We start from the raw sequence: 25,060 nt of genomic DNA, 5'->3' as shown, positions 1-25,060 counted from the left end.
GATGATCCAGGCCTTTCCCCGTCTTTCCCCCTGCTCGGGCCTGGCCATCCAGCCCCGTGGCGCCGTGACTCCCGACCTCGCCGTGCAGCCAGGCACTGGCCGCCCCACCATGGCCCTCTGCTCCCCTGCAGGACAGTGCGGGGAGGGCTTGGCCCTGCAGGCGGCAGGGGGTCGGCTTTCCCTCCCACTGACCAGGCCCAACCCTGCCCCCAGCAAGGGGACAGGAAACAGGCGCCGGGGCCCGTCCGAGCTCGGAGCTCGCCCTCGGCCCCGAGGCCTCTGCCCTGATGCTCACTCTTAGGTTTGAGGTGTGATCCTGGCTGGGCGGCCCAGGAGCCCCCTCACGTGGAGCAAGGGGGGCCTGGGCGCCCCACAGTTCTGGAACCACGTTAGCCCTCGGTGTTGGGGGTCGGACCCCAGGGCTGCCCGTCGGACTCTGGTGGCCTGCGAGCCCCCTCACCAGGTTTGCAGAACACGGTGCTGGCGGCATGGCGCAAGGGGGAGCTGGGGCCCAGACAGCTGGACGTGAGGGGGACGGGCACGGGCTGAAGCCAGAGACCCCGGGAACGAAGAGCTACCCCCCCACACCCACCCCAGCCCAGCCGTCCCCTCCGCTGGCACAGTTGGCAACAAAGGTCAAGTCCTGCTGGCTGCTCTCCCGGCTCAGGCCTGTGGCCTGCTGCTCCGTGGGGCCCGCGTGCCCTGGGAGTGGGGGGCCGGAAAGGAAGACTTGGTAGAGAAGAGGCCCGTTCCCCTTCTGCGCTCCCCGCCGGCCGGGGAGGGGTGCTGGCGGCCCGCGGTGGCCAGGGAGGGGCGGGGCCGCCGACGTGCTCCCTCGCTGCGCTGTGTGGCGCCTGCCGCGACGTGGACGTGGTGGATGCTTCTCGGTTTGGTTGGTTTTTTTGTTGCTTGGATCTTAACATCTTTTTTTGTTTTTTTTGTTTTGTAATTTTTTTTTGTTTTTTGTTTTTTGTTTTTGCCCTTCATGGTCCAAGAAGAAAACGGTGGAAGCTTTCACTACAACAGAAACAGAAAGGCAGGACTTGCAGTTTCACGGAAGCAACGCCAGGCGCGTTTGAGGACGGACAAGGCCTGGCGTCCGTGCAGGGAGGAAGGGGGCCGGGGCCCTGCAGTCCTAGCGCACATCCCCCACCAGCCTGTCCCCCGGGGCCCAGCTTCTGGGAACCCATGGTCTTGGGTGAGCTGAACTGAAAGCCGACCCTCTCTGGGGCGGAGTGTGGGGACCGGTGCGGGGGAGAAGGGGCGGCCGGAGCGGTTGGCTGGTGCCGCCTCTGGGCTTGGCCCGAGCAGAGCGGGGGCCTGGCTGGCTCTGCGGGGGCGAAGACAGAGGGCCGTGGGTGGACAGCACAGGCCGTGAGGGGCTGGGAAGGAGGCGGTGCTCCTGGCAGTGGCAAGTGAGGCAGCCAGGCACCTTGGCCGGGTCCAGCAGCTAAGAGCCGGTGTGTCCTGGCTGGTGGGGGTGGGGGGGCCCACACTCTCTAGCTGGCACCGGAAGCCCAGCTCTGGCACGCTAGGGGACCTGGGCTTCCCTGGCCTGAGACACCTCCTGGAACGGAGGCAGGGTGCCGTCCCGACTGGGCAGCCTACCCCATGAGGCTACCTGGGCTGTCTCGGCTTTGCCCGCGGGCCCTGGCCAGCATGTTCCCACCAGGGCCCTTTACGACCCTGGGCACCGCGGGGCCACAGAGAGACCACCATGCCTCTCTGGACGGGAGGCTGGCTTCGAGTGCCGTGTCGCCGAGCAGGCCGGCGATGGGCCTCCCCACCAGGCCTCCCCTGCTCGCCCCTTCTCAAGTGTACCCTGATGAAAGGACGTTTCCAAGCCTGGGGAAGGGGAAGGGCGCCGGGCTGGCCGGGACCCCATCCCTGGCAGTGAAGGGTGCCATCTTCAGAGCATGGCTGGAGGGGAGAGCTGCTGCTGGAAGAAGCACTGCGGCGAGGGGTCCGGGTGTTTCTTCCTACACTTTTGTTTATTACAACAAAGGCTAAGCAAGGAGCCCTGAGGCCAGCGTGGCCGTGGCAGTTTCCGCCTGCACTGTCTTGGGACCGCCTCGGCAGGAAACGTCCTCAAGAAATGCGAGCTGGAAATGTTAGGTTTTAGCTGTTCTGGGGCGAGGAAGGCAGATGTGGCTCCTCCCGCCATCAGCTGGGGAAGGCGGGAGGGGCCGTGGTCTGGGCCCGAAACCCCGCTCCAGTGGACAGGAGCTTCTCCTCACTCCCCGGACCCCAGGGGTGGGGCAGTGGCTGTGGGTGTCTTCTGTGGCTCCATAGCCCCAGGGGATGGGAAGTGGGGGTCGCCCTGGTGGGCTCTATTGCTAGTTCTCCGGGAGGGGTCTTGTGCCCAGGCCAGCCCCTCCCGCTGCGCACATACTGTACCTGAAATGGCTTGGGGGGAACATCATCAACAAAGTCAAAATAGGAAGCAAGGTTTCAGACATACAGGGGCAACCAGGGTCAAAGACACACACGCCATCGTGAGGGGCAGGGAGACCCGCTGGCTGGAGGTGGACCCTACGGGCTTTGGCGTCGCGGGCCGCTGACTGGGGGGGGCGCACTGTCCTCCCGGTGGCTGTGCCTGGTTTTGGACTGCTGGGTTTGGTGTGTGCTGAGCAGTCAGCGTGAGTGCTGCTAGGGGCTGGCCCTCTTGCTAGTAGGGGGTGAAGCGGCTGTACCCTCCTCGGCACAGGCTGGCCTGCAACATCAAAGACGACAAACAGCCAGTCAGCACCGCCTTGGGGGTGGGGGGCAAAAAGAAATCACTAAATCCCACTGTTCGACCCCTTGTGAAGGTTCGCCTTGGCGGGGAGCGAGTGCTGGTTCTCATGGCATCGGGGGGCCCTGGGCCTAGTCCTTCCGTGCCGGGGGTGACGGGCGCCAGGGGGCTGCCAGGGTCATGGGCCACAGCGCTCCTGGACAATGAGGTTGGAGATGCCTCTTAGGCCTGGCCCTTTCCTGACCCCCTTCGCCTTAATGGGGGTGGGGGAGGTCTCAGCACCCCCCGGGGCTGCCTGCCTGGGCTTCGGGCAGGACTCAGGACGGGGAGGGAACCTCCTGCCAGGGCTCCCCAGGCCTTGGTTCTGCGAGGAGGGGCTCTGCCTGCTCGCCTGGCCCCTTGGAGCTTCAGGGGGTCCTGGGGTCCCTGCTCTTCCCCCAGGTCCTTGCCTGGGCCCCCCGTCCTGCTGAGGAGGACAGGTCTCTGGCGCTCTTGCTCCTGTGTCCCTTGGCTGCCCTGGATCGGAGACCTCTCCAGAGGAACCTCCTCCCCAGTTTCAAAAGAAAAAGGAAGAAGATGGCAAATGCCGCAGAAAAAACTTGGGGGGAGAAACCAGAAACTCTTAAAATAAAAACGAGAACTTAAGGGGGCTCCTCTGTGAATGAATGAAAGCTTCGAGCCAGCAGCTGCGCAGAGGCCACGCTGACCCCGGAGCCAAGGGGCCCGCACACTGCATTTCTGGGGCCCCCATCTGGGAAGGGGCGGCCGCAGTCGCTGCGGGCTGCTGGGGATGCCAGGAACTTGTTAAAAATCAAAAAAGAGAAAACAAAAATTGGGAGGGGGTAATCAAAACCAAGGGAGAAGGAACAGGGAGTCCCTGTTGGCTCTGGACCTCCCTCTCCCCCGCCCCGGAGAAATGTGTTCATCTTTGATGCTGGACGCCACGCTAGCTAAAAAGTGACATTAACAGCCCCTGGGGCTGGGGGTGGGCACAGGAGACAGTGTCCCCTGGAAGCAGGTCTCAGGGTACAGAGTGAGCTGGGCTGCATGTGTCCACAGCTGGTCACACACACACAGACACAGACACACACACACACACTGGCCCACCAGGAGTGCCACGGAGGTGGCCTGTGGGGGCAGCCCTCGTCCCTCTCCTTGAAGTGAGGAAAAGGTCAGTGCCAGGGCGGGGAGGAGGGGACGACAGGACACACAGGGGCCGCGGCGAACACAGCCCCACGAGAGGCGCGGAGGCCCTCCTGGCCTCTGGAGCCTTGGAAAACGGGGAAAAGCAGGCATCCCAGGTGCTCCCCACAGGGTCAGATGTCCTTACTGGGCAGCTGCCCGTCCGGACGGAACTGCCTCCCCCAAAGTCCCCGAGGGCACCAAGGGGCACGTTCTCCCCCAAACTTCCATCCAGCCCTTGGTCCCTCCGGGCACTGGTCGGAGGCTGGGTCATTCTCAGGGCCTGCCCGCCCCATCCCAGCCGCGGCGCCTGGCCCTCCTCGCCACAGCCGGTGCCCAGGGCCGGGCCGTCCCCGCCTCCTTACCATGGTTCCGATGCTGTAGGTCGCCGCAGGGCCGATGGTGTGGTGGTAAGGGTCAGCGGCTGCATAGACCCTGCCGTAACTAGGGAGACGAGCACAGGGAGGGAGGCGGGTGAGGGACGGTGACGGGCGGGTGAGGTCTCCCCCTCCCAGACATCTCAGGAGTGTCCTCCAGTGTGTCCCACCTGCCAGCCAGCCCTGCCCCCCGCCCCTGCATGACCTCCTCCCCAGCCTTTCTGCCCGTTTAGAATGAAGCGTCCAGAACACGGCTGGCCACGCTCTCAAGTCTCCCAGTGTCCACTGACCCCGACAAGGGGCCGCACAGAAGGTAAAAGGGGCCCTCCCAGAGCTGCGGTCGAGGAAAGCTTGACCCCCAGAATAAGGGCAGGGTGCTGCGGAAAGGCTCAAGGCAGGACCAGAGGACATGGGGGCAGGCAGGGAGGTCACCACGAAGTGTCCTGTGGCCCCTTGATGACCTTCCTCTCTGTTCAGTGCGTGTGTGAAATGCCAGCTTCTTGTGGGGCAGGCTGGGCCCGCTGTGCACCCCATAAACCCCCATGTGAGATGGTGTGGGTCCACGGGTGCCCCTGGGCGGCAGGGACAGGTGGCCGTCAGGCCAGAGCCCAGCACGTGCCTGGTGGGAGGACTCTGTGCCCGTGTGCCAGGCCAGGCCACCCCTGGGACAGCCCCTGCGTCCTGCCCTCCTGACCCAGAGCTACCCCCACCCCCCGGCCTCTGCGTGTGCTCGCAGCTGGCCAGGAGGCTGGCGGCTCTCAAATGGCCACACTGTCCCCCTGGTGTCACTACACTGTAGCTCCCCCCCCCGCCCCAAGGAGGGCACGCTCACAGCCTCTCCTCAGCATGAAGGGGCCTCCGACCTGGAATCCCTGAGCCGGGTCAGAGGGGGGCATCTGGGGGCAGAAGTGGGGCCTCCTAACTCCCCTGCTTACAGGAGGTGGGGGGGTGCCTCCAGCGCTTGGGGAGGGGGTCAGGCCTCCAGGGCTGGGAGTCAGAGGAGAACTGAACTGGGGGGTGGGGTTCGCGGCCTCCCCAGCCATGCCAGTAGGAAGTGACTGAAGAAATCGGGGGCTCAGGGGCCTCAGACATGCTCTCCTCCGTCCAGGTCCAGACCCTGTGCCACCAGACCCCCAGGCCTGGGTCGCGGGGAAGTCTGAGCCCACCCGTCCAGGGCCCCATGGTCCTACTGTCCCTCTTCACCCCGATCGCTGTCTCAGCCATACCTGTCACTGTAGGCTGCTGTGGCTGCTGCAGGCTGAGCGTATCTGTAGGCTGCATAGCCCCCCTGCAGGGGAATGGGGAGGGAGAGACAGCACAGGGACTTAGTGGTGCAGAGACAGTCTTCCAACCTTTGCCGTGGCCCTGAGAGCCCCGGCTGGCGCAGGCCTGCTGCGTGCACCTAGCTTCTGGTCTACCGGAGGTCTAAAGCCCGAAGACAGTGGCCTGGTTCGAGGGGAGGGAGCGGGCACAGGTTCAACACACACCAGTGGGCCCCAATGATATGTCTGGCTGTGTTTGTGGCTTTGACTCATGACCAGTGCCCACAGACATGCCACCAGCCCAGTGAGCCCCTGAATTTGATGCCGGGGGCGCTGAGAACCCATGGGGGACTCAGGGTGCCATCCTGGATACTGGGAAGGGTCAAGGGCAGACTCAGATCACGTCTTGACCCTGGCACAAAGGGACTGTTGAATTATGGGCAACTGCTCAGGATGACATGGGTGCCCGAGGGGGCTCACTCAGTGACCCCAGTGTGGATAGGGAAACAGGAGAGCCACCCCTGTCTCCATCACCCAGTGTCCTGTGGACTGGAGAAGATGTGGGCATAGCCCAGGCTCAGCTATGCCGAGGTCCCCAGGGACCCCGTGTCCTGGGCACTCTCACCCTCCCCGGTTCCAAGGATAGGGAGGGATGGGTGGGGGAAGGGAAGACCCTGGAAATCAGCTGAAGGCCTGGACCGCTGTCCCCCCACCCAGCCCTCATCCCCCCCGGGGCCACACTCACATAAATCTCAGCACCGTAAAAGCCATCCTGATACACGACCCTGGAAGCAAACGGACAAGAGAGTGGTGGGAACGCTGGAGAGGTGGGGTAGGCCGGCTCCGGTGTCTGCGGAGGGAGGGGGCAGGTTGCCAGCCCTGCCCATGGGACTGGCATTTTAACAAGCGTTTGCTCCAGTGCCCTGTTTTGGTATAACAATAGAGTAACACCCTTGCTGGTCAGCTCCGTTCTCCCATAAAGCCATGGGCCCCTTGGCCCATGTTGCTTACCCTCCCCCCACCCCAGCCCAGGCAGCTGCTCCCCCCATCCAGGCAGAGGGCACTGGGCCCAGGGGAATGGACCAGAGAGAGCTTAGAGCAGGCCCTCGCTAGGCTCAAGGGCCAACCACGATCCCATCCAATCGTCCAGCAAGGTGCTGGGGCTCTAAATGTCCCCCAAATGCCAGTGACCCTTGGTTCCCATGGCAGGATGGGGTTGGGGTACAATATGAGGGTGACTGTAGTGTGAAGGTCTGGGGGTTCCCACAGCGCCCCGCAGTTCTGGAAAGGCTGCCTCGCCCCTCTGGCTGCCCAAGGCCTCCCTCCCCGCACCCCCTGGGCCAGTTCTCTATGCCTCCCTCCCCGTGCCTCCCCAGGTACTCACGCTCCGTAAGTTGGGATGGGGGGCGGGGGCGGCGCAGCCCGAAACGTATTATACACGGCCCGGCCCCGACCCCGTAGGTGCGCGCCCCTGTAGGCAACGGCTGTGCCCGTGGTGGGGTAGGGAAACCCCGTCACTGCAGGAAAGGGGGCCAGAGAAGAGGCGGTGAGAGGAAAGGCCCAGAGACGGCGCGGGCAGGACAAAGGGTCGGGCCGGGCGCAGCCACACCTGGCCCCGCCCAACCACACCTGCACGACCACGCCCCAGCCTACGCGCGGGCCACGCCTCCCGCCTGGCCACGCCCTCTGGCCGCTCCCCCCCACAGGCCCGGAACGACGGCTCCAGCCTGTACCTGCATAGAATTCAGGCCCGTAGACGGCGCCCACCACGGGGTTCAGCTTCCAGCCTGGAAGAGAAGCAAAACAGCCCCAGTCACCGTCTCCCCATCCTCTCCCCATCTCACACCATCCCGGGGCCTCCCACGTAGGGCGGGGCCTCTGCAGACGGCTGGCTGGACCCCTCCTTCTGCAGGCAGGGCGAGCAGAGGGCACCCGGCCCCTCTCGGGATGCTGCAGCCTGACCGGGTCTGACCTTCTGCTCCCTAAATGCCAGGGACCGAGTCACTCCTGACCCATCTGTCTTTGTGATTCCACCCCCCCCGCCCCGCCCCCGGCCAAGCCTGCCCGGGGCCCCAGCCCTGCAGCTCGGAGTCTGCAGTCTCTGCCGGCATTAGGAAGGGACATCTGCAGGCCCACAGCCGGGATGAGGGCTCTGGCGGCGCCCCTGCTTCAGCACAAGATAGAGCCCAGGCATCCGAGCGCCGCTGTCCCTTAGGAGGCCTGGCTGCTTTCGGGGCAGGGTCCTCGCAGCCGTGAGGGGCGGGGCTTCTGCCACAGCCTCCTCCCACCTCCTGCCCCACAGCTTCTGTCCTGGGGTGGAGCTCCTTCCCCACTGCTGTCCTGCCCTGGCCGTCCCCAGAGCAGCAGTGGAAAGGCTTCCTGGGGAGGAAAGGGCCTTAGGATTCGAGGTAATGATAAAGACAACTGACATTTCCTTAGCACCTCACCCTGGGCCACGCTGGTCTAAACCCAGCCAAGGAGGTGGGTGTCACGCCCTCCCATTTTACGGATGAGCAAGTGGAGGCTCAGGGAGGTGCAGCAGCCTCACAGCCCAGAGCTGGCAAGTGGCAGAGCCAGACCCAAACCATACCCACACTCCTGGCCATTTCCCAGCCCCCAGCTGTCGTCTTCGCCTGCCACTTCTCCCCGTCTGCAGGTGGGTGGGCTCAGGCCACTGGCTTGGGGCCCTGGGCTTCTGGGCCAGTCTTCCTCTCCCATCAGGGACCAGGTGCAGAAGTGCAGCCTGCTTCCATCTGAGGCCCCCAGGGGTGGACGCCGGCTGGCTTTGAGGGCGCTCTGGCCCCAAGCGCTAGCTCAGACAGCACGGGCTGGGGATGTATACTTGACCGAGCCCAGCCCCCTGGCCCTACCAGTGTATCTGGTCTTATGTTTGCAGGAGGCCCTGAAGGCTCAGCTCCATTTCCCTCTTGACTTTGTGAGGCGGGACAAAAGGGACTGAGCCCACTGGCCAGCTAGCGAGATACCTCTGGAGAGAGACCAGGCCATTGGTGTCAGACTCTACCTGTGAGCCTCATACCCAGATTCTAACATCCCTGTTGGGCGTCTGGCTGGAAGGCATTTAGGACAGAGTGTCTGCGACCATGTTCCTCCTGGGGGCCCGTTCTCCACTTTCCATGACACTGTAGGCCACCTTCCCTCCCTGGTCACCATCACCTGACCAGCGTGCATGTCTGTGTCTGAGCGTTACTGCTGAGAATCTGGAACCTTCTCTAAATCCCCGATCAGGAGGGAAAAAAGGTTTCATCTCCAGTCCCACGAACTGAATCTTCTTAGTAAAAACCCATGACGGAGCAGAGTCCCGGAGCAATGGCCCGAGCCCACCTCCTCCGGGCTGCAACCCAATGGTTGTTCTGGGTCCATTCTTGAAGGTGGAACTTCTCTTGAGATGGTCCCGGCATGTGCACCCGCTGATTCTCGAATCCGGGGCCTCTGTCACTGCTCCCTGGTGCCTCTGTCACTGCTGCCAGTTCCATTTCACTGTGCGGGACTCCAGATGAAGAGGCGGCCAGAGACCCTCCTGGGCGGCTCCTTTGTTTCTTCTGTAAACGGTCTTAACACCTGGTCAAACCTAGTGAGCTCGAGGCAGACACTTCTGCTCCCCTCCCCCCAACTGAGGAACTTCTGAGTGTTCTGGAGTGTTTAAGCCACACGCCCGGGTCACCAGAGCCCACACGCTGTGCTCCACTGTCCGCCACAGAGAACCCGGGCCCGGCCCACAGCGGTCTTCGTCCTTCTTGCTCAGGCCGGTGAGGACGCTTCCGTGAGACTGTCACCGGGAGCACTTGGCCATTCTTGCTGTGCGAGCCGTGCTGCTTCCGAGCCCATCCTGCGCCAGGAATGTGGTCGCTCAGGGCCAGACTCCGTTCGGAATTCTGTGCTTCCTGACATCCTCAGGCTCTCCCAGAGAGCCGGGGGGAGGTGGGGGTGGCTCTTGGATAAAGCAGGCGTCTGGCTCCCAGTGATCGTCCTGACCCTCTAAACACATCTGTCTACCGCTCTGCCTTCCTGAGCCAGCACACAACAGGAGCTCGGGACACTGCCTAAGCCAGGCAGCCCCAGAGTTTTAGGAAAATGTGAGCTTTCATAGTCCTCGGGAAAGCAGGATGGGAGCCAAAATAATCTAGTCTAAATGTGGACCCTGTCGTGTTCCAGGAGGGCCCCTGGGGAGGCCCTGCTGGTAGGTCATGTGGTGGATCCCCCCCTAGTGTCCTGCCCCTTGCTGGCCTGTCACCTGAGTCACACAGGGACAGGAGGGCTGGGGGCTGGGAAGCCGAGGCGTCGGCCTGCAGGGAGGCTCATCCTGGCTGAGCAGGGCCGCTGTCCCCCCGCATGGGGACAAACGCAAACAGGCGAGCATTGCCGGCTGCGCTCCAACCTGTAAGCCCGTCCGCATTGCTGCTCGGAGCCGAGATGCGCAGGGATCGAGGGCCACCCCTCCACTCAGCCTCCGCGGTTCTGTCTTTGAGGAGGATGGGGTGCCTTGGCTCAGGCCCTGGGCGTGCAGGGCAGACCACTCAGCTGAAGCGCATCACGGAGCACGAGGCTCCCGTGGGGGCCTCAACCTTCCAGGGTCTGCAGGGCAGGGGTGGGGAACTGCCCTAATCTTCAGTTTCACTGAGTATCCAGGACCTCTAGCCCAGGCACCCCTCACTGCTTAGAAACTACGTAACGATCCAGGAAGGGGCCACCACACCCACAGTGCCCGAAGCCTGTCCACATGGGTGTGCTGCGGGCTTGGGAAGGCCCAGGCGTCCTGCCAACTCTGTGGATGGGGTGGGCGGCCCCAGCCGTCCCCCAATCCACCCCCTGCTGATGTGGCATTGCTGGGACACGAGTGGACACTCAGCATCCAGGAAGGGGGCCCACGGCCCCTGCGGCCTCCCCGAGGTCCTGGGCCCCTTACCGTTAGTGTAGGGGTTCGCAGTCTTCTTGTTGGTCATGACGCGGGCTGTGGCGTTGTTGACCTGCCCAGAGAGAAGGGAGAAGGTGAGGATGAGGGGAGAGTTAGCCTTCCCGTAGGCCTCTGGCCACCCCGGTCCTGTCCTCCACTGCTTCCGCACAGCCGCACGGAGGGAGCTGGGAGTTGGGAGGAAGGCCCAGGACAGTCGCTGCTATCCGCCTGGCCCCCAGCCCTGGCCTGCCCTCTTCCCGGGCCTCCCCTCTCCACTGTGCTGCCCCCCACTCCGGGGAGCCTTGGCCACCACTGCTCCCAGCCCTCAGCTCAGGCACCGTGTCTGGCCACTGGTTCTTGTCCTTCACGTCCTGCTCCCACAAAGCAGACCCAGTCTCTCTCTGACAACCCAAGGCCACTGGAGAGGCTGCCTGGTGGACTCTCCACAAAGTGCTCTCAGCCTGACCCACCGGCCCCAAGACATTCTGTGCCCTTGCTGGCTGCTGAGGCCTTCCAAGTCCTGGGCAACCCTCTTGTGGGGGTAGCGCGCCATTCCTGAGGCCAGCAGAGAGCGCTGATGGGACCCCTCAGGAGCAAGGCCAATGGGAGAGGAGGGGTGGGTGCCAAGGGGGTGTGTCCTATCCCCAGGCTAAGACCCTCTCCCTAGAGACGCAGACTGGGGTGTAGAAAGGCGAAGGGGAAGACCTCTATGGGAGGAAGCAGAGAACGGGGCAGGTGGTGGAAACTGAGAAAGGAATCTGGGCCATTCTGTGTCCCCCATGTCCAGGGTGAGGCCCTGGACCTCAGGCTGCGTCCCCAGGTGCCCGCCGGCCATGGCCACTGGCTGAGGTCAGTGCCTGTAGTACCCCCTCTGCTTCCAGAAACCCTCCCCTGAGGCCTTTCCACTTCTCTTCCCGTGGACTCTGCACTTGCTGCGGACCCTCTCCTCTCTGACTACCTCCTGCTGCCCTGCCTGCCTAGGAGCCCCGCTGCCAGACACCCAGAGCCATAGCACTGGGGCGGGGGGCACAGGCAGCCCACCAGAAAAGGGGCAAGGAGGGTTGAGCGGGGGTCCCTGGCCTCCTCTCTCTGATGCTTCTCCGGGCTCGGTCCCTTCCTGGCAGTTGGGGAAGGTGAGGTTGGGGTGGGGGGGCCTGTGGCTCCCTGCTGGGAAGGGTCAGGGCATTAACAGCACCCCCCAACCGGGGGACAGGCAGAGCGGGCTCTGTCCTTGGAGCGGCCAAGCCTCAAACATGATTTCCGGGGCTTCTCCCAGGGTCTGGCTGGTGCCCATAGTTGGGGGGCCTCCTCCAGAAAGCAGAGATGGGAGCCCTTCGGTGGGCCCATGAGGGGTGCCAGGACAGGGGCCGGGCCCTGCCTCCCTGCTCCGGGGATCCTGGTCTGTCTCTCCGCAGGGCGGCTGCGGGGCGGGGGAGGGGCACCTGGGCGACAGCGGCGGTTCTCAAGGGCACGCCCTGCGCAGCACACTTATCTGAGCACCTCAATTTTCCGTCCCTCTACGATCGTCCCATTCAGCTTCTCCCGGGCTCGGTCAGCGTCTGAGCTAGTTTCAAAAGTTACAAACCCAAAACCCTGTGAGCGGAGAAGGACAGGCACGGAGAGAAAGGATGAGAGGAAGGAAGACATAGGAGGAGTGGGGTGGGGGACAGGGCAGTGGGGGGTGGAGAGAAGGGGGGGGGGGGGAGAGAGAGAGAGAGAGAGAGAGGGACTGAGTCAGGTGAGTTGAAGGAGAGGTCAGCAGCCCAGAGACCTGCCCTGGTGCTACCGGCAGGATGCCCAGGAAGGGTAGGGCCCCAGGCGGGGGCAGCTGTGGGCCTGACCCGAGCCTGGCCTGCACCGACGGCCTGGCACCTCCCGGAGGACAGGCCAAAGCTCCAAGAGAGATGCTAACCTGTGCCAGAGACCAGGACGGTCACCCTGATGCCCCCTGGGGGGCAAGGTGGGGCAGGGGGCGGGGTGGTCAGGACCTCCGGGGGCAGCCCCACCCCCCTTCCCCCCAGGAGCCTGCATGGGGGGTCTTCCCTTGCCTGTGCAAGGAGGAGGATTTGTCCGTGCCAGGCCCCCTGCCGCTGCCCACCCTGCAGCCGCACCCCCAAGCCTCCAGCTCTGGGCAGGCCAGCGGCCCCCCCAGGAGGAGCAGCTGGGCAGGTGAGGCCCCGGACGGAGGGGCCCAGGGCTCCGGGCGCAGACAGAGAGGTCCTGGCAGCTGGGAGAGAAGAGACGTCGTCGCCGCTGCGGCGACAACAACACAGACAGCGGGGGCGGGGCGGGGAGAGGCGGAGGAGCGGGGAGTACAAGCACCCGTGTAGCTCAGGGGTCCTCGGGCGTGAAGCTCTCCAGGAAGGAAACGCACACGTTAGCCTGGCGGGACCTACAGCCGGCGCGGTAATGGTGGCGGCCTCTGGGCGGCACCCACCTTGGAGCCCCGCTCGTTAAAAATGATCTCCACGTCTAAAATTTTTCCGAATTGCTGCAGAGACAGAGAGGGAGGTGGGGAGACAGGGGAGGGTGGGTTAAAAGCACCGCCCCCGCCGCGCGCCTGCTTCCCGGGAGACCCTCACCTGCTGCCCGGGTCTGGCCCCTGCCCTGCTCCGCCAGCCCCCTGCAGGGAAGGGGCCAGGCTCCTGGTGTAGCCGGGTCTGGGGACGGAGATCCCAGAGAGAAGTTCCCCTGCCTAAGGGCCAGGTGGGGGCTGAGGACCGGGGGAGGGGGCAGCCTTCCCCAAGTACCTCCCCTCTCCTAGCCAGGACTCTGCCCCGTTCCTGATGGACACCTCTAATTCACACTAAAGGGTAAAGGGCTAAGGACAGGTCCTTCCCAAACGGCTGGGTGCTGGGAGGGGTGCAGGTACCCCTGGGAGACACAAAGTGCTGTGGAGAGACCCCATACCGCTAGAGCTTGTGCTGTCTGGGCTGGGCTGTGTGGGGTACAGAACTACACCGACCCCAAACCCCTCTACCGAACTAGGACGTGCCAGCCAGGCAGGCGCAGATGCTGTGGTGGGCCCCTTCCTGCCCCATCGCTGGCCCAGGACCCCCAGGAGAAGCTCTGGCTCCCTCACAGTCACGTGAAACTAAATCCCCAAAACCGGGTCCCCAGGGGCCTGTCCTGCGGCCTCCAGTGTGTGTAACTGATGGGTGTCCCCGACATTCCACAATGCTGGGAGCCGGGTGTCTAAAGGAACAGTGACATGACACAGAGCAACACAGCAGTGAATCCCAACTCTGACGAAGGCTGGAACAGGGAGGATGGCGCCTGTCCCGGTGTGGGGACGGGTGAGCGGACGCCCCGGGTGTGGGGACAAGTGAGTGGACGGCCCGGTGCAGGGATGGGGTGAGCGCTGGTGTGGGGACGGGTGAGCAGACGCCAGTCGGTGCCCATTGTACGGGGACAGGTGATGGGATGCGGACTGAGGGTCCCGGTCCAGGTGAGCTCCGTAAGGCTGGCAGCAGCCTGGTCCAGGCCAAGATGAGCCAAATCCTGATGATTCCCAATTTCATCGGCCCCTCACTGTCTCGAAGCCCCATGTGCCGTGGGGCCCGGCCTCCAAGAAGGGCAGTGGCTATTTGGGGCGAGGTGTGGGTGCTGGGTCCGTCCCGGGGCCACCCTCAGGGCACCTCCCCTTTGACGAATCCCATCTGGGAGGTGGGTGGCGTGAAGGCAGGGCTGGGGCTCAGGGACCAGAGCCCGCCTAGCGTGTGGCAGGGGTGAGGGTGGGCACTGTGCCGGCCACGGGGAAGAGGGTTTGGGGTGAGGGACACAACGCTGGCGGGCCAGGCGCACGAGACTTCCACGGCCGCGTGGTTCTCAGACGCATGGCCCGGCCGCTGCCCGCCCACCCGCCGGCTCAGCTCAAGCGGCAGCTCAAGCCGCAGCACGGAAGGCCCGCCCTGCGGCTCCGCACAGCCACGCTGGCTTCCCGCGGTCGGAGCACCTGCCCAGAGCCCCGCGGGCAAGGCCCGGAGCGACACAGTGCTCGGCCCTCAGCACGCAGGAGAGGCAGGGGCTGGGCTGAGGCCAGGAGGCTGAGCTGCCCGTCCAGGTGCCTTCGGAAGGCACAGGGGTCCCTGGAGCCCTGGGCAAGCCCCTGGGACTGCAGAGTCATCACCGACCCGGCACTGGCCTCAGCCCCGAGGGGTCCCTACGAGGCCCGGAGCACAGGCGGAGCGCGTGGGGGGGGTGTTCTGGCCGCTGCTGCTCCCTGGGCTTAGGACCCCCTCCTCCCGTCCATCCCGCCGGCTCGGGTCAGGGCAGGGCTGGCCTGGGGATGAAGGGGCCACACACACTCACCCCGAACATTTGCCGCAGGTCGGGGTCCCTGAACCGGAAGGGGATGTTGGAGACGTGCAGCCGCTTGGGCTGCTGCTTCTCTGTGGGGTCAGAGGGGTGGAGTGGCTGGCTGTCCGTCTGGGCCGCCTCGTCTGTCTGCTGTGGGCAGAGGACCCGGGCTGTGAGCTGACCCTCTCAGCGCCCACCCCGCAGGGAGGGGAGGGTCTAGAGGCCGGATCCCCCAGCCCCCTGGGTGTCCCCATCCTGGCGCAGGGGCGGACGGCTTTCCCTGCGCACCGCCTCTCAGCCCCAGAGCTCCCACCGCCAGGCCTCTGCGTGGGCTGCGCCGGCCGCCAACACGGGGCAAGGCCTCCCGGGGCGGGGGGTGTCTCCACTCCCCTCTCCCAGCTCTGCCCTGTCTGCAGGGCTGTGACCTGAACGGTCCCTCAGCTCCACCGTCGAAGTCAGGGTTTGCCCTTTGCCAGACACAGCCCGCGTGCAGGGAGCACGGGGACCCTCCCGGTTTCCAAGACATGATGAGAAGGTGCAAAGGCTTCAGGGCCCAGGCACGCACGTCTGTGTGTCTGTCTGCGGCCACCCCGGGCTGCCTCTCACCCCTCCCCACTGCTGCTCGGCACCCGCCGGCGTGGCTGCTCTTCCAGGGTACGGGGCAGCCCAAGTTCAGCCCGTTGGTCCCCTTCCCCATTGGGGACCCGAGCGTTAGGGTCGGAAAGACTGGGGGCTCAGGAAACAAAGCTGCCACAGGGCAAGGACCTCTCACCCTGTAGCGCCTGTGAGGACGAGGCCAGATGGCCTCCTCGGTGGCCTTCTGTAGGGACGGGCCACCCGCTCACTGCCCGGCTGGCCGTCAGCCTGGTTCAGGTCCGCTGAGCCGCCACGGCACGGGCACGCAGCGGGCGCTCGGTCAACGGCACCCGGAGATGGCCCGCTCAGCTCACCGTGACCTGGTGCTAGACTTTCCTGGGGACAGAGCAGCACTGCCCAGCGCCAGCCCGGAGGCTCGTCCTGGCTCATGGCACATCAGGGCACAAGGGTCGGCGAGCGGCCCTCAGCCAGGGACAGGCAAGGCAGGGGCACAGGTGGCCCAGCACCCTTACCTGGGGCTCTTCCACTCGGTCCCCGTGTCCCTGGGGGGCTAGCAGCCTGAGAACATGCCTTTCCCTGCTCCTTGCTCGCCTGCCCCCGTCCCCACTTCTCTGTCAGGGTTTTCTTGGGCTCTTGTTCCTGGCCCTCTGCTTGCACCTGGAGCCTTGTCTGCTTCTGGGACGGCAAGACCTTGGCTGGGACACGAGGGGCGTCCTGGCTCCAGCACGGCCACCTTGAGCATCTCTGACACGCCTGGAGAGAGCAGGGGCCGGAGCGTCCCCAAGACCCACGCTGGAGTTGGTACGAGGGGAAGTGCTGGTGGCCATGGCCTCCCGTGGGGCCGGAGAAGCACCGGCAGCTGACAGGCAGCGGAGAGACGCTCAGACACCGCTTCCCACGCGTCTCCGAGCACTGCTGCTTCGCATAAGTCACTTTTTGGTGGGTTTCCTTGTGGTCCAGCAAAGGAGCGCTGACGGATACAACAGGCCTCCCAGAGTCAGGAGAGGGGAGCAGGGCCAGGCCACTGGGCCCAAGGCCTCCTCCAAGCCGAGAAAACGGAGCCCAAGGGCCTGCCAGTGGCAGGAGGTCTGTCTGTGCACTCCCGAGGGGCTGCCCTCATTGGTTGACCTGTTCATCCTTTCTGGAAGGAGGGGGCCCCCTCCTACTCCGGTGCCCAGCCAGGAGGCCTCCGGTCAGGCTCTGGGGCAGCAGGGGCCAGAGGTGAGGGGCGCAGACGCCATCAGCTCCCGGGCTGCTGGGAGAGGCCGAGCACCTGCTCACAGGTCCCTCACACTCAGCTCTGTGCTCCTACGTTGAAAGCAGCACATGGCGCGTGATCCCCAGCGCTGCTGGAAACCACCATCCTCTTGTTTGCCTGGGGTGTGCATGACCTGTGCCAGCGGGGTGGCCACCCTCTGAGGGGCGGGCCTGGTCCTGACGCGTGTGTGTGCTCGGTGCCCTCCTCCCGGGCTGCCGAGTGATGTGCATCCATGGTGGGGCTGGAGGGGAGGGAGCGCCCGGGCCCGGGGGTCACCAACCAGCCCTAGGAGGCTATCGGACCTTCCACGGAGGAACCGCGGTCAGCGGCCTTGGGGTGCCTCAGGGACCCCCCGAGAGCTACTCCTGCCAAGCCAGGGACCTGCGGATTCCCGACCGCCCCCTCTGCTTCCCCGCTGTCCTCCTCCCTTGGCCCCGTCCGTCCCTGCAGAGAGCAGAGTGGTGCGAGACCTCCTCCCAGAGGCTCGTCCACGCCCGAGTCCAAGCAGAACCCACCATGTGTGGCTCTTCCTGCGTCGTGGTCAGGGTGGGCAGCACCCTGTGTCACCAGGCCCCCCGCCCGGTGCATTTCACACAGCCGGGCCTTCTGTGGCTCCTGGGTACAGGTGACTAAAGGAGACAACCCTGAATTTGGGAATTCAGCCAGAGAGGGGCATGTAATGCTGGCCGCGGCCAGCAGAGGGCAGAAGTCAGCACGGCCAGTGGCATCCAGAGCAGCAGGGGAGCCCTTGGCAAGGTGGGGGGTGTGCCCGGGAAGGCGTTGCCCAGACACGTGTCTGGGGCCCCCCCGGGCCTCCCTTCTGCCCTGGGCCCACTGTGAGTCTCCATGCCCAGACCCACCTCCCTCAGCTCCAGACCCTCCGTTGAAGACTTGGAGGGGAACCACCTGAGGGCAAGAGGGGTGGGGAATGGGGTATTGAGGGGTCCTGTGGGATGAATCATGAGTGGGGCCAGAGCACAAGCAAGGAAGGAGCTCCCTCGCCCCCCCAGTGCAGACGAACAGGTTTGGTGTTAAATCATACGATGTTTGGAGGAACCCCGGTGTTAGCAGCCTGGCCGGGTGAGAGGTGCAGGGGTCCATCCCCCCACCCCCGTGTGGCCTTTCCCTGGGACTACCCTTGTCCTTCCTCTCTCTCTTTTAAAGCAACCTCTGCCCCCAGTGCTCAAGGCAGGGAAAAAGAAAACAATAGTGACCCACCCCCACCCCCACTGGCCTCAGTCACCCCTCCCCTCCCCCAGCTGGCCATAGGAGCTTTGCTTCTGTGTCCTTCTCCTTGTCCCTGTCACCCTAGCCATCACATCCCCCCACGCTCCCCATTCAAGGCCAGGAGCCGACCCCTCATGGACCAGGGTCCAGATGTGCCCAGGGCACCCCCACTGTCGGAGGAGCCTACAGCCCCCACACCGGGGCCTCCCCGAGCTCACTCAGCACAGGGAGAGGCCAGAAGAGCCCTGGGCAGGGTCTGGAGGGTCCAGCGGGGGGACTGGCAGCAGGACGCTTCATCGCTGGATGGAGCCAAGGCTTGGTGATGGGACATAAGAGGAATCGACTCCTGGAAACGTTTCTCTGCAGCCCCTCACCCCTGCTCCCTCAGAGGCTCCTGGGGACTCATGTAAGGACTGTCCACTGCTCCCCAGACATGGCTCAGCCCTACTGGGTGGCCGGTGGGTCTGGGAGAGGCCATCTCCACTTGTGGCCTCTATCTGTTGCTTTATGATGATGCCTTCATCATAACGGGCAGCCCCCTCCTCGGGCAGAGCTGTGTGCTCCCGCTTTGGACTCTGGACGACAGACTAAGAGCCCCCTACGGCCTCACACTGACTGAGGGTGTCATCTGCTTGCCCCTGGCCAGGGTGGTGGTGGTGACACAGGGCTGGTCTCACCCGTGGAGGCAGGGGGTGGGTAGGGGAGGGCTGGGGGGACACATCAGCCTCTCCACCTTGCACTCCACCCCAGCCCACCCTTTTCCCTCTGCTGACAGCTCCAGGAGCCACGTGCAAAGGGGACCGAAGGCCGAAGCGCCTGCTAGCCGGGGAGGGGACAGCCCAGGGACAGGCCCTGGGAGGCTCACCGCACAGAGGGCGAGGCAGACAGTGGGAGTAGTTTCTGAGCGCGGAAGCCCCACTGGCTGTCCCAGAATTCGGGGAGGACAGGGGTGGGGAGAGCACCTGCAGGGGGCCTGTGTGACCTTGAGTGATGAACACTCTGGGAAGGCGGCCCCAGGCGGTATCCCAGGCCCCGGAGAGTAGCGGGAAGGGCCCCGATCCCTCAGCAGCCCATGCTGCTTGTGCAGAGACACCGCGATGACCAGCAGAATCCACATTTGGGAGAGAGCAGATCTGGACAGAGGCCATAGCCCGCACTGCCTGCTACCCTGTACTCCCTTGTCCAGACCCCAGGGTGCCCTGTACCCCCCTCTGGGCCCCAGGATGGGTGAGGAGGACCAAGGGGAGGCTTCAGTGAGCGGAGGCGTCTTCACGCAAGGATGGGACGGACGTGGGGCAGCTGACACAGCGCGGAGGTGCTGAGCTTTTAGCTGGGTGCACTGGGCAGTGTCTTTGGGAAGAAGGTGGCTACTGGCATCTTCGAGCAGGCTGGGGTGCCCTTGCCCCCTCCAGCTCCTCCCGAGGCGGGACGCCTCTGCTTGTGTAAACATCCAGGCTCTGCGCGCGCACGCCGTCCAGCGGGGCCGTCTCTGCCTGGGTGTCTTGACGAACTCTGCGTCCTCAGCAGCCACACCCGCGGGGGACCATCTGGCCTCGGGACATGTCCAGGAACGGTCTCTCCTCTGTGTCCCCAGATGGAAGACCCCCAGACCCTGACCCCTTCCAGGACTCGAAGAGACCTGGGCTGGAAAAAGGAAGGTCAAGGCGGCCCCACTGGCCAGGCTTGGGTGCTCTCGGGCCCACGCTTTCCTCGGAGGTGCCTGGCCCCGGAAGTGAGACCCCCGCTCTCAGGGGGGCCGAATCCTTTCTGGGACTCCTGAGCCCCCTCTAGGGCCCGTATTCTGTCGCGGGCAGGGAGGCTGCGACTGGCCCCTTGTTGACTTTCACATCCCTGACGGGTGGGCTGTGGTGGCCACCGCAGGACAGGGCCAGCGCTCTCTTCCCTGTGCCCCCCCGGGCCGGCTCAGTGCGGCACGCAGCAGGGTCCCCACGACTGTCGGTGGAGTGACGGTGCTCCTGGTGGCCCGGCTGCACGTGGCGCTCCGGTGTCAGGGAGGCCTCCCGGCCCGTTCCTGGGGTGCAGGCATTCTCTCTCGGTCCCCATCCGTGCCCCTGCCGGTCTGAACCCCTGGTCTCCTGCGCTCCATCCAGGCAAATCCTGGCCTCGCCCTTTGCTCGTGAGGAGGCCGTGTCATGGGAGGTTGGGCGGATACAGACTGTCCACCAGGGCCCACTGGAAGGAGACCGTCCACCAGCCATGACGCGGTCACGCCGAGCCCCTCTGGCTCTGCTCTGAGCACACCCATGTCACGGGTTTGAGGAAGCAGAAGCAGAGCGGCCCCAAAGGAATGGATGGTTTGGCTCCCAGGTCGATGGCCCGGAACCCCGGGGGTGGGGTGTGTCCACAGGTCTAGACACCCCGCATGGGACGCGGGGAGTGGAGAGGTCTGATGCAGCTGTGGCACTCCACTCAAGGCGGAAGGGCACGGGCTGGGCTCCACACGAGCGTCTCCACCCCAGCGGGCAGCGCAGGTGCTGCGGTCCACACCGGGAGGGTGGGTGGTATCTGGGTCCACATGGCAACCCTGGAGCCAGGCTGGACGGGGGGATGAGGGGTGCGGGGTGGAGGCTGAGGGAGCATGGGGAGGGGCACTCATCGGGAGGTTGCCGGGGCCGGGCCGCTCCTGGGCAGCACGGGATGAGCTGGCCTTCTGCCCAGCCCCGGCCAGCCCGCACCAGGAGGGGACCGCGGGGCCAGCTCCCAAAGCCGGGGAGCCGCGGCAGGGGTGGGCACGTGCAGACGGCCACAGGGAGGAGGGCCAGGGTGGGGCCGGCTGCGCTTCTGCGGGACCCCAGGGGGGGCTGCCTTCGTGGGACGCCCCCAGCCCCGCCCCGGCCGCCGCTGGCCACGCTCCTCTGAGAAGCGAGCGGCTCAGCACTTTCTCCTTGGAACCGCATTACAACCACACAAGTGAGGCTCTGTGACTGGACAGCAGCCAAGCAGGTAGATTACGAGTGATTAGAAACGATCGCCGTGCCCGCCACCCGAGACGCCCGAGGGGCCCGGAGCCTCCTCTCCCGTCGCCCTGTCCCTGCCTGGGCAGACACCTGGGCCCTGGGCTCGCCGTTCCCCTCACCTCGCAGGGACGGGGTGCTGGCTGCCCAGCCGGGAGGCCCCATCTCCCATGTGAGGGGGGCCCGCTGCTCAGCGGGGCCGGTGTCCGATGAACAGCTCCAAGGCCGCAGAGACCTGCCCGTCCACCCCAGAGCCCCTCCAGCCCCTCCCTCGGCAGGCCCTCCCTGCCCCGGCTGCGCCCCCCTCTGGGCGGGCTCGCTCCCTGCTGTGGGCTCGCGGGGCCCCTCACCGGCACTGTCTGGGCCCCAGCGATGGGCTGTGTGCTGGCCTCGGCGCCCGGCTGCTCGGGGCGGGTCTGTGCTGGTGTGTACAGGGTCAGGCCGTGCTCCGGGGGGACCGGGGTCTGGCCCGAGTAGTCTTGCGTGGGATGCGGGGGTGCATACTCGGCAGGGATGCCATTCTGGGGCGGAGGGGGGTACTGGGCAGGGGGGTAGGGCTGGGCCATCGCTTCAGGCGGAGCCGTGGCGTCCTGATTGCCCTGCGGAGGGAAAGAGAGCGGGCTGGTTAGATGGCTGGCAGGCCTGGACCCTCTGCCCCCTTCCGAGAGCTCAGGGGCCGAGCAGTGGTTTCCAGAAGCACAGCCCAAGCCTTCTGCAGCGGGGGAGCTCCCCAACATGAGGCACCAGATCTGAGCCGTCGGAGGGCCCTGCCAGGATGGGGGTGTCTGGGGGGCCCAGGGCTTGAGACCCCTGATGCATACTTGTCAAGCCCACATTAAGCTTATGCAATTCTAAGAAATAACATCGCGTGACCCTGTGCACCCCTCTGCCCGGTATCTGCCCACGGTGAGCGCTGGGGAAGCCGTCCTGCCGGGAGACGCGGATCCCACTGAGACACGGTCGGCACTCAGCAGCACGGGGTCCCTCTCGTCTCCCTCAGAGCCACGCCTCCTCCCTCCTGCCTTATGAAGGTTTTAAGCCTCGGTTTTCCCATCAGTAAAGTGGGGGAAGGAGAACCCCTTCCCAGCCTGAGGGAAAGAGGATAAGAATTGATCCCACAGAACTGGGAGCCTGGCACCACAGGGCCCCCATCACGGCCCTGATGCAGAGATGCTGTCTGTGGGGTATGGAAGATTCCGGCTCTGTCTCCAGATACCCCGAGCGGATCTCTGGAAGCCCCCACCCCGTCCCTGAAGGCCTGCTGCCCCAGGGACTTTTAGAAGCCAAGGCCCTGGGGTAGGGTCCCCGCCACAATGCAGGGCAGAGGCTCTTCCCATGGGCTGCTTGGACCCAGGAGCCTTGCCTGGGAGCTTGTCAGCAATGCAAGTTCTCGCCTGCACCCCAGACCTCCTGCACCTGGGCACCCATGGGAAGCCCGACGTAGCCCCGGGAGAAAGCCCCTCAGCCCCAGAGAACGGGCGAGGGTCCTCGTGCTGTCGGCTGTGGGGTGGGGTTCTGGCTTCTCCTGCTCGTTGCTCCCCACTGAGGACACAGACGGTTGTAGGGGGAAGGCAGGTTTGCTGCAGCCCCTCTAAGCAGGTGAGGCACCCTCTGGCCTTCCAAGGGTGTCCTTAGGGCAGAGAGTGTCCCCACCACCTGGAAGGACAAGTGCCATCCCTCACTTGAGTATCTCCCCAGTGTGGACGGACCCCTGCGCAGACACAGACAGCCTGCCCTTACGGCCGCCTTCCTGACATCTCACCGAGGAGCCCCGCACTCTCCCGCGCTGGCCCCATCATCCCAGCCTGGGCCTGTTTCGAGGTTTGTTTCCTTGCCCGTGCCCCAGTGAGACGGGGGCTCGTTCCAGAGAACACTCCCGGCCTCGCTCTGGTCTTCATCCTTACTCCTCAGCCGGCCCACAGCTCTTTCCCCGGTGTCTGGACGGGGGCAGGGACTAGGCCCGTGGCTCTGGCGGGGAATGGAGCAGGACGGGCAGCCCTGGCCTCTGTGGGCTCTGCCGGGCGGGAGCGAATGCAGACAATTGCCCAGAGCGCGAGGTGACCTGAGGGGCCCGGCCTCCCAACAGTGCTGGTGAATGTGCACAGGAGCCAGGCTGGGCCTCCTGCCTATGGCCAGGGCCCTGCCCCCACCAACCAACCGTCTGCCTGCCCAGCTCCCTGCTGGCAGGAGGCCTGAGGCCAACTCTCTGCCAGGAGACCAGCCCCTTTAAAACCCCAGTTCCAGCCTCTGCTCTCACTGCCCCTAGCTCCTGGGTGACCCCTGACCCCAATCAGCAGTGGCCTCACGAGCAGAAAAATTCTGTCCCACCCTCTGCCTGCAGAGACGGGGCAGCATCTGAGCTCCAGACAGTGAGAGGGAAACACGTGTGTGCATCACACAGGCTTGGGAGTGCACGCCCTTTGCTGGACCCCCCTCCCCCCCCGACTGCTCCAAAGTAGCCCACAAAGTCCCATTACCGAGACCGTTAGCAAACGTGGGCGGGAGAAGAGGTGAGTTCGGGGGAGGTGGGAGCTGGTGGGGGTGGAGGGGAACCCAAGCTGGTATGGACAGAGGCCAGGACAAGGGGTGAGGGAAGTGGGAGGGAGGAGGAGGAAGAGGAGGAGGCCCGGGTAAGGGAGAAGGCGCTGTCAGCAGCCTCGAGAGATCAATTAGCTGATAAATATTTGATTAGAACCTTCACTAACTCACATCTCTCTGGTGCCCCCATGTCCCTCCCCCCTCCGATGTCCAGGAAGGAGGGGCTCTTCTCTATCTGCTCCTTCTCACCCCCACCCCCGCACCCTCTCCCCTGAGTCCCCTCAGGACTAGTGACAGCAGCCACTCCCACCGCAGTGGCTCCCAGGGCTGGAGCCCAGAGCCCAGACCCTCAGGGAGCCTGTAGCACAAAGGTGGGACACGAGGGCAGCGTGTTGGGGGCTCGATGCCCCAGTCTGAAGGGGTCTGGGTGGGCAGGAGGCAGCTGTGAGATGGGACATCTAGGGCCATTGGGACAGGATAATAAATCAGCACACCTGTGCACACCGTGCTTTCTGCACACTAACTCACGGAATTGCCCTCCAACCCACCAGGCGATCGATATCCCCATTTCACAGCTGGTCAAACTGAGGCACAGGGACTAAGCGACGCGTCAGGCTGATACAGAAGGAGCAGGACAGCAGCACAGATCGCCTGGCTCTCAGATAGTCCCCTCTGCTTCTGCACGCACGACTGTGGCCCTTCACAGGGGGCCGGGGAGGGGCATGAGGTTTCACAGCCCGGGGATAGAGTCAGAGCCTGGGATAAAGGGGGAGGCCTCCCTCTTGGCCACTGGGTGGTCCTGGGTGACCATTCATCCTCTTTGAACAAATTCCCTCATTGCAAGAGGTCATCACGGTGCCCAGACAGAGGAAATGCAGACTGAAAGCTAGCCAGTGTGATCCAGTGGGTCCTGGGGGAGAAGGCCATTGCCCCTGCATCTCCTTCATGCCACGCTGGGAGTGGCTGGTCAGCTGAGTGGCCCGCACCCTGGCTGCCGATCCCATACCTGGACCCCTCCCCAGGGCGGCTGAGTGGATGTACAACCAAATTTTCCCATGAGGTTCCGCTGTGCAGCTCAGACCGAGGGCCTCTGGACCAGACGTGGATGGAAGAGCAGAGGGTATCAGGGGTACCTGAGGGCATGAAGTGCCTGACACAGAGAGGGCAGTGCAGCCAGCGCTGTCACATTCCTGTTCTTCCTTCTCCTTGGTCTGCTGAGGCCAGAGTGGAAGAGAGTCTTGAGCTCTGCGGCATGAGCTGAGCAAACTCCTCCTGCGAGGCTGGGGCTCGTCTCAGCTGGCCTTGTTTCAGAGCAGCCTGTGAACATGTCTGGCTCCCCAGGGGACTGGAAATTCCCAGAGCACGAGGGCCACTCGCTGACTCTGCTCCCATATCCCTGCACTCAGCACAACACTTTGCGGCACTCAGAAGAGTCTCAACGCACATCAGATGAGTGGATGTGTGCAGAGATGGGTGGTGGGTGGAAGGATGGTGGAGGGAGGGATGAACAGACCAACGGACAAATAGGCAGATGAACGGGTGGGTGGGTGGGTGGATGGATGGATGGGTAGATGGATGGTTGGATGGATGGATGGATGGATGGGTGGATGGGTGAAGGGTGGGTGATGGGTGGATGGATGGACGGGTGGTTGGATGGATGGATGATGGATGGGTGGATGGATGGATGGGTGGATGGGTG

The 25,060-nt window shown here is 64.7% G+C and overlaps 1 protein-coding gene across 11 annotated transcripts in view; it reads right to left on the bottom strand.

Moving 5' to 3' along the window:
• Positions 1-955: 955 nt before the first annotated feature.
• RBFOX3 (RNA binding fox-1 homolog 3) overlaps positions 956-25,060 on the bottom strand; it is a 405,667-nt gene continuing 381,562 nt past the window's right edge. For 7 of the 11 annotated variants that reach the window (XM_032870453.1, XM_032870452.1, XM_032870456.1 and 4 more), the window contains 11 exons: positions 21,174-21,422; positions 14,779-14,916; positions 12,905-12,958; positions 11,968-12,060; positions 10,480-10,540; positions 7,289-7,342; positions 6,940-7,072; positions 6,301-6,478; positions 5,520-5,581; positions 4,282-4,360; positions 2,255-2,713 (listed from right to left, as the gene is read on the bottom strand). In XM_032870453.1, the coding sequence (XP_032726344.1) occupies positions 2,669-2,713; positions 4,282-4,360; positions 5,520-5,581; positions 6,301-6,478; positions 6,940-7,072; positions 7,289-7,342; positions 10,480-10,540; positions 11,968-12,060; positions 12,905-12,958; positions 14,779-14,916; positions 21,174-21,389 (1,113 nt within the window). In that variant the 5' untranslated portion in view covers positions 21,390-21,422 and the 3' untranslated portion in view covers positions 2,255-2,668. Of the gene's footprint in view, positions 1,018-2,252; positions 2,714-4,281; positions 4,361-5,519; positions 5,582-6,300; positions 6,479-6,939; positions 7,073-7,288; positions 7,343-10,479; positions 10,541-11,967; positions 12,061-12,904; positions 12,959-14,778; positions 14,917-21,173; positions 21,423-25,060 lie in introns of those variants that run through there. The other 4 variants (XM_032870451.1, XM_032870450.1, XM_032870460.1 and 1 more) reach the window with 4 other exon arrangements.

The sequence above is a fragment of the Lontra canadensis genome, unplaced genomic scaffold, assembly GCF_010015895.1.
Source record: "Lontra canadensis isolate GAN:19392208 unplaced genomic scaffold, GSC_riverotter_1.0 scaffold41, whole genome shotgun sequence".
NCBI lineage: Eukaryota > Metazoa > Chordata > Mammalia > Carnivora > Mustelidae > Lontra > Lontra canadensis.
The sequence above is the reverse complement of the archived record's forward strand: the minus strand, read 5'-3'. Positions and strand labels throughout refer to the sequence as shown.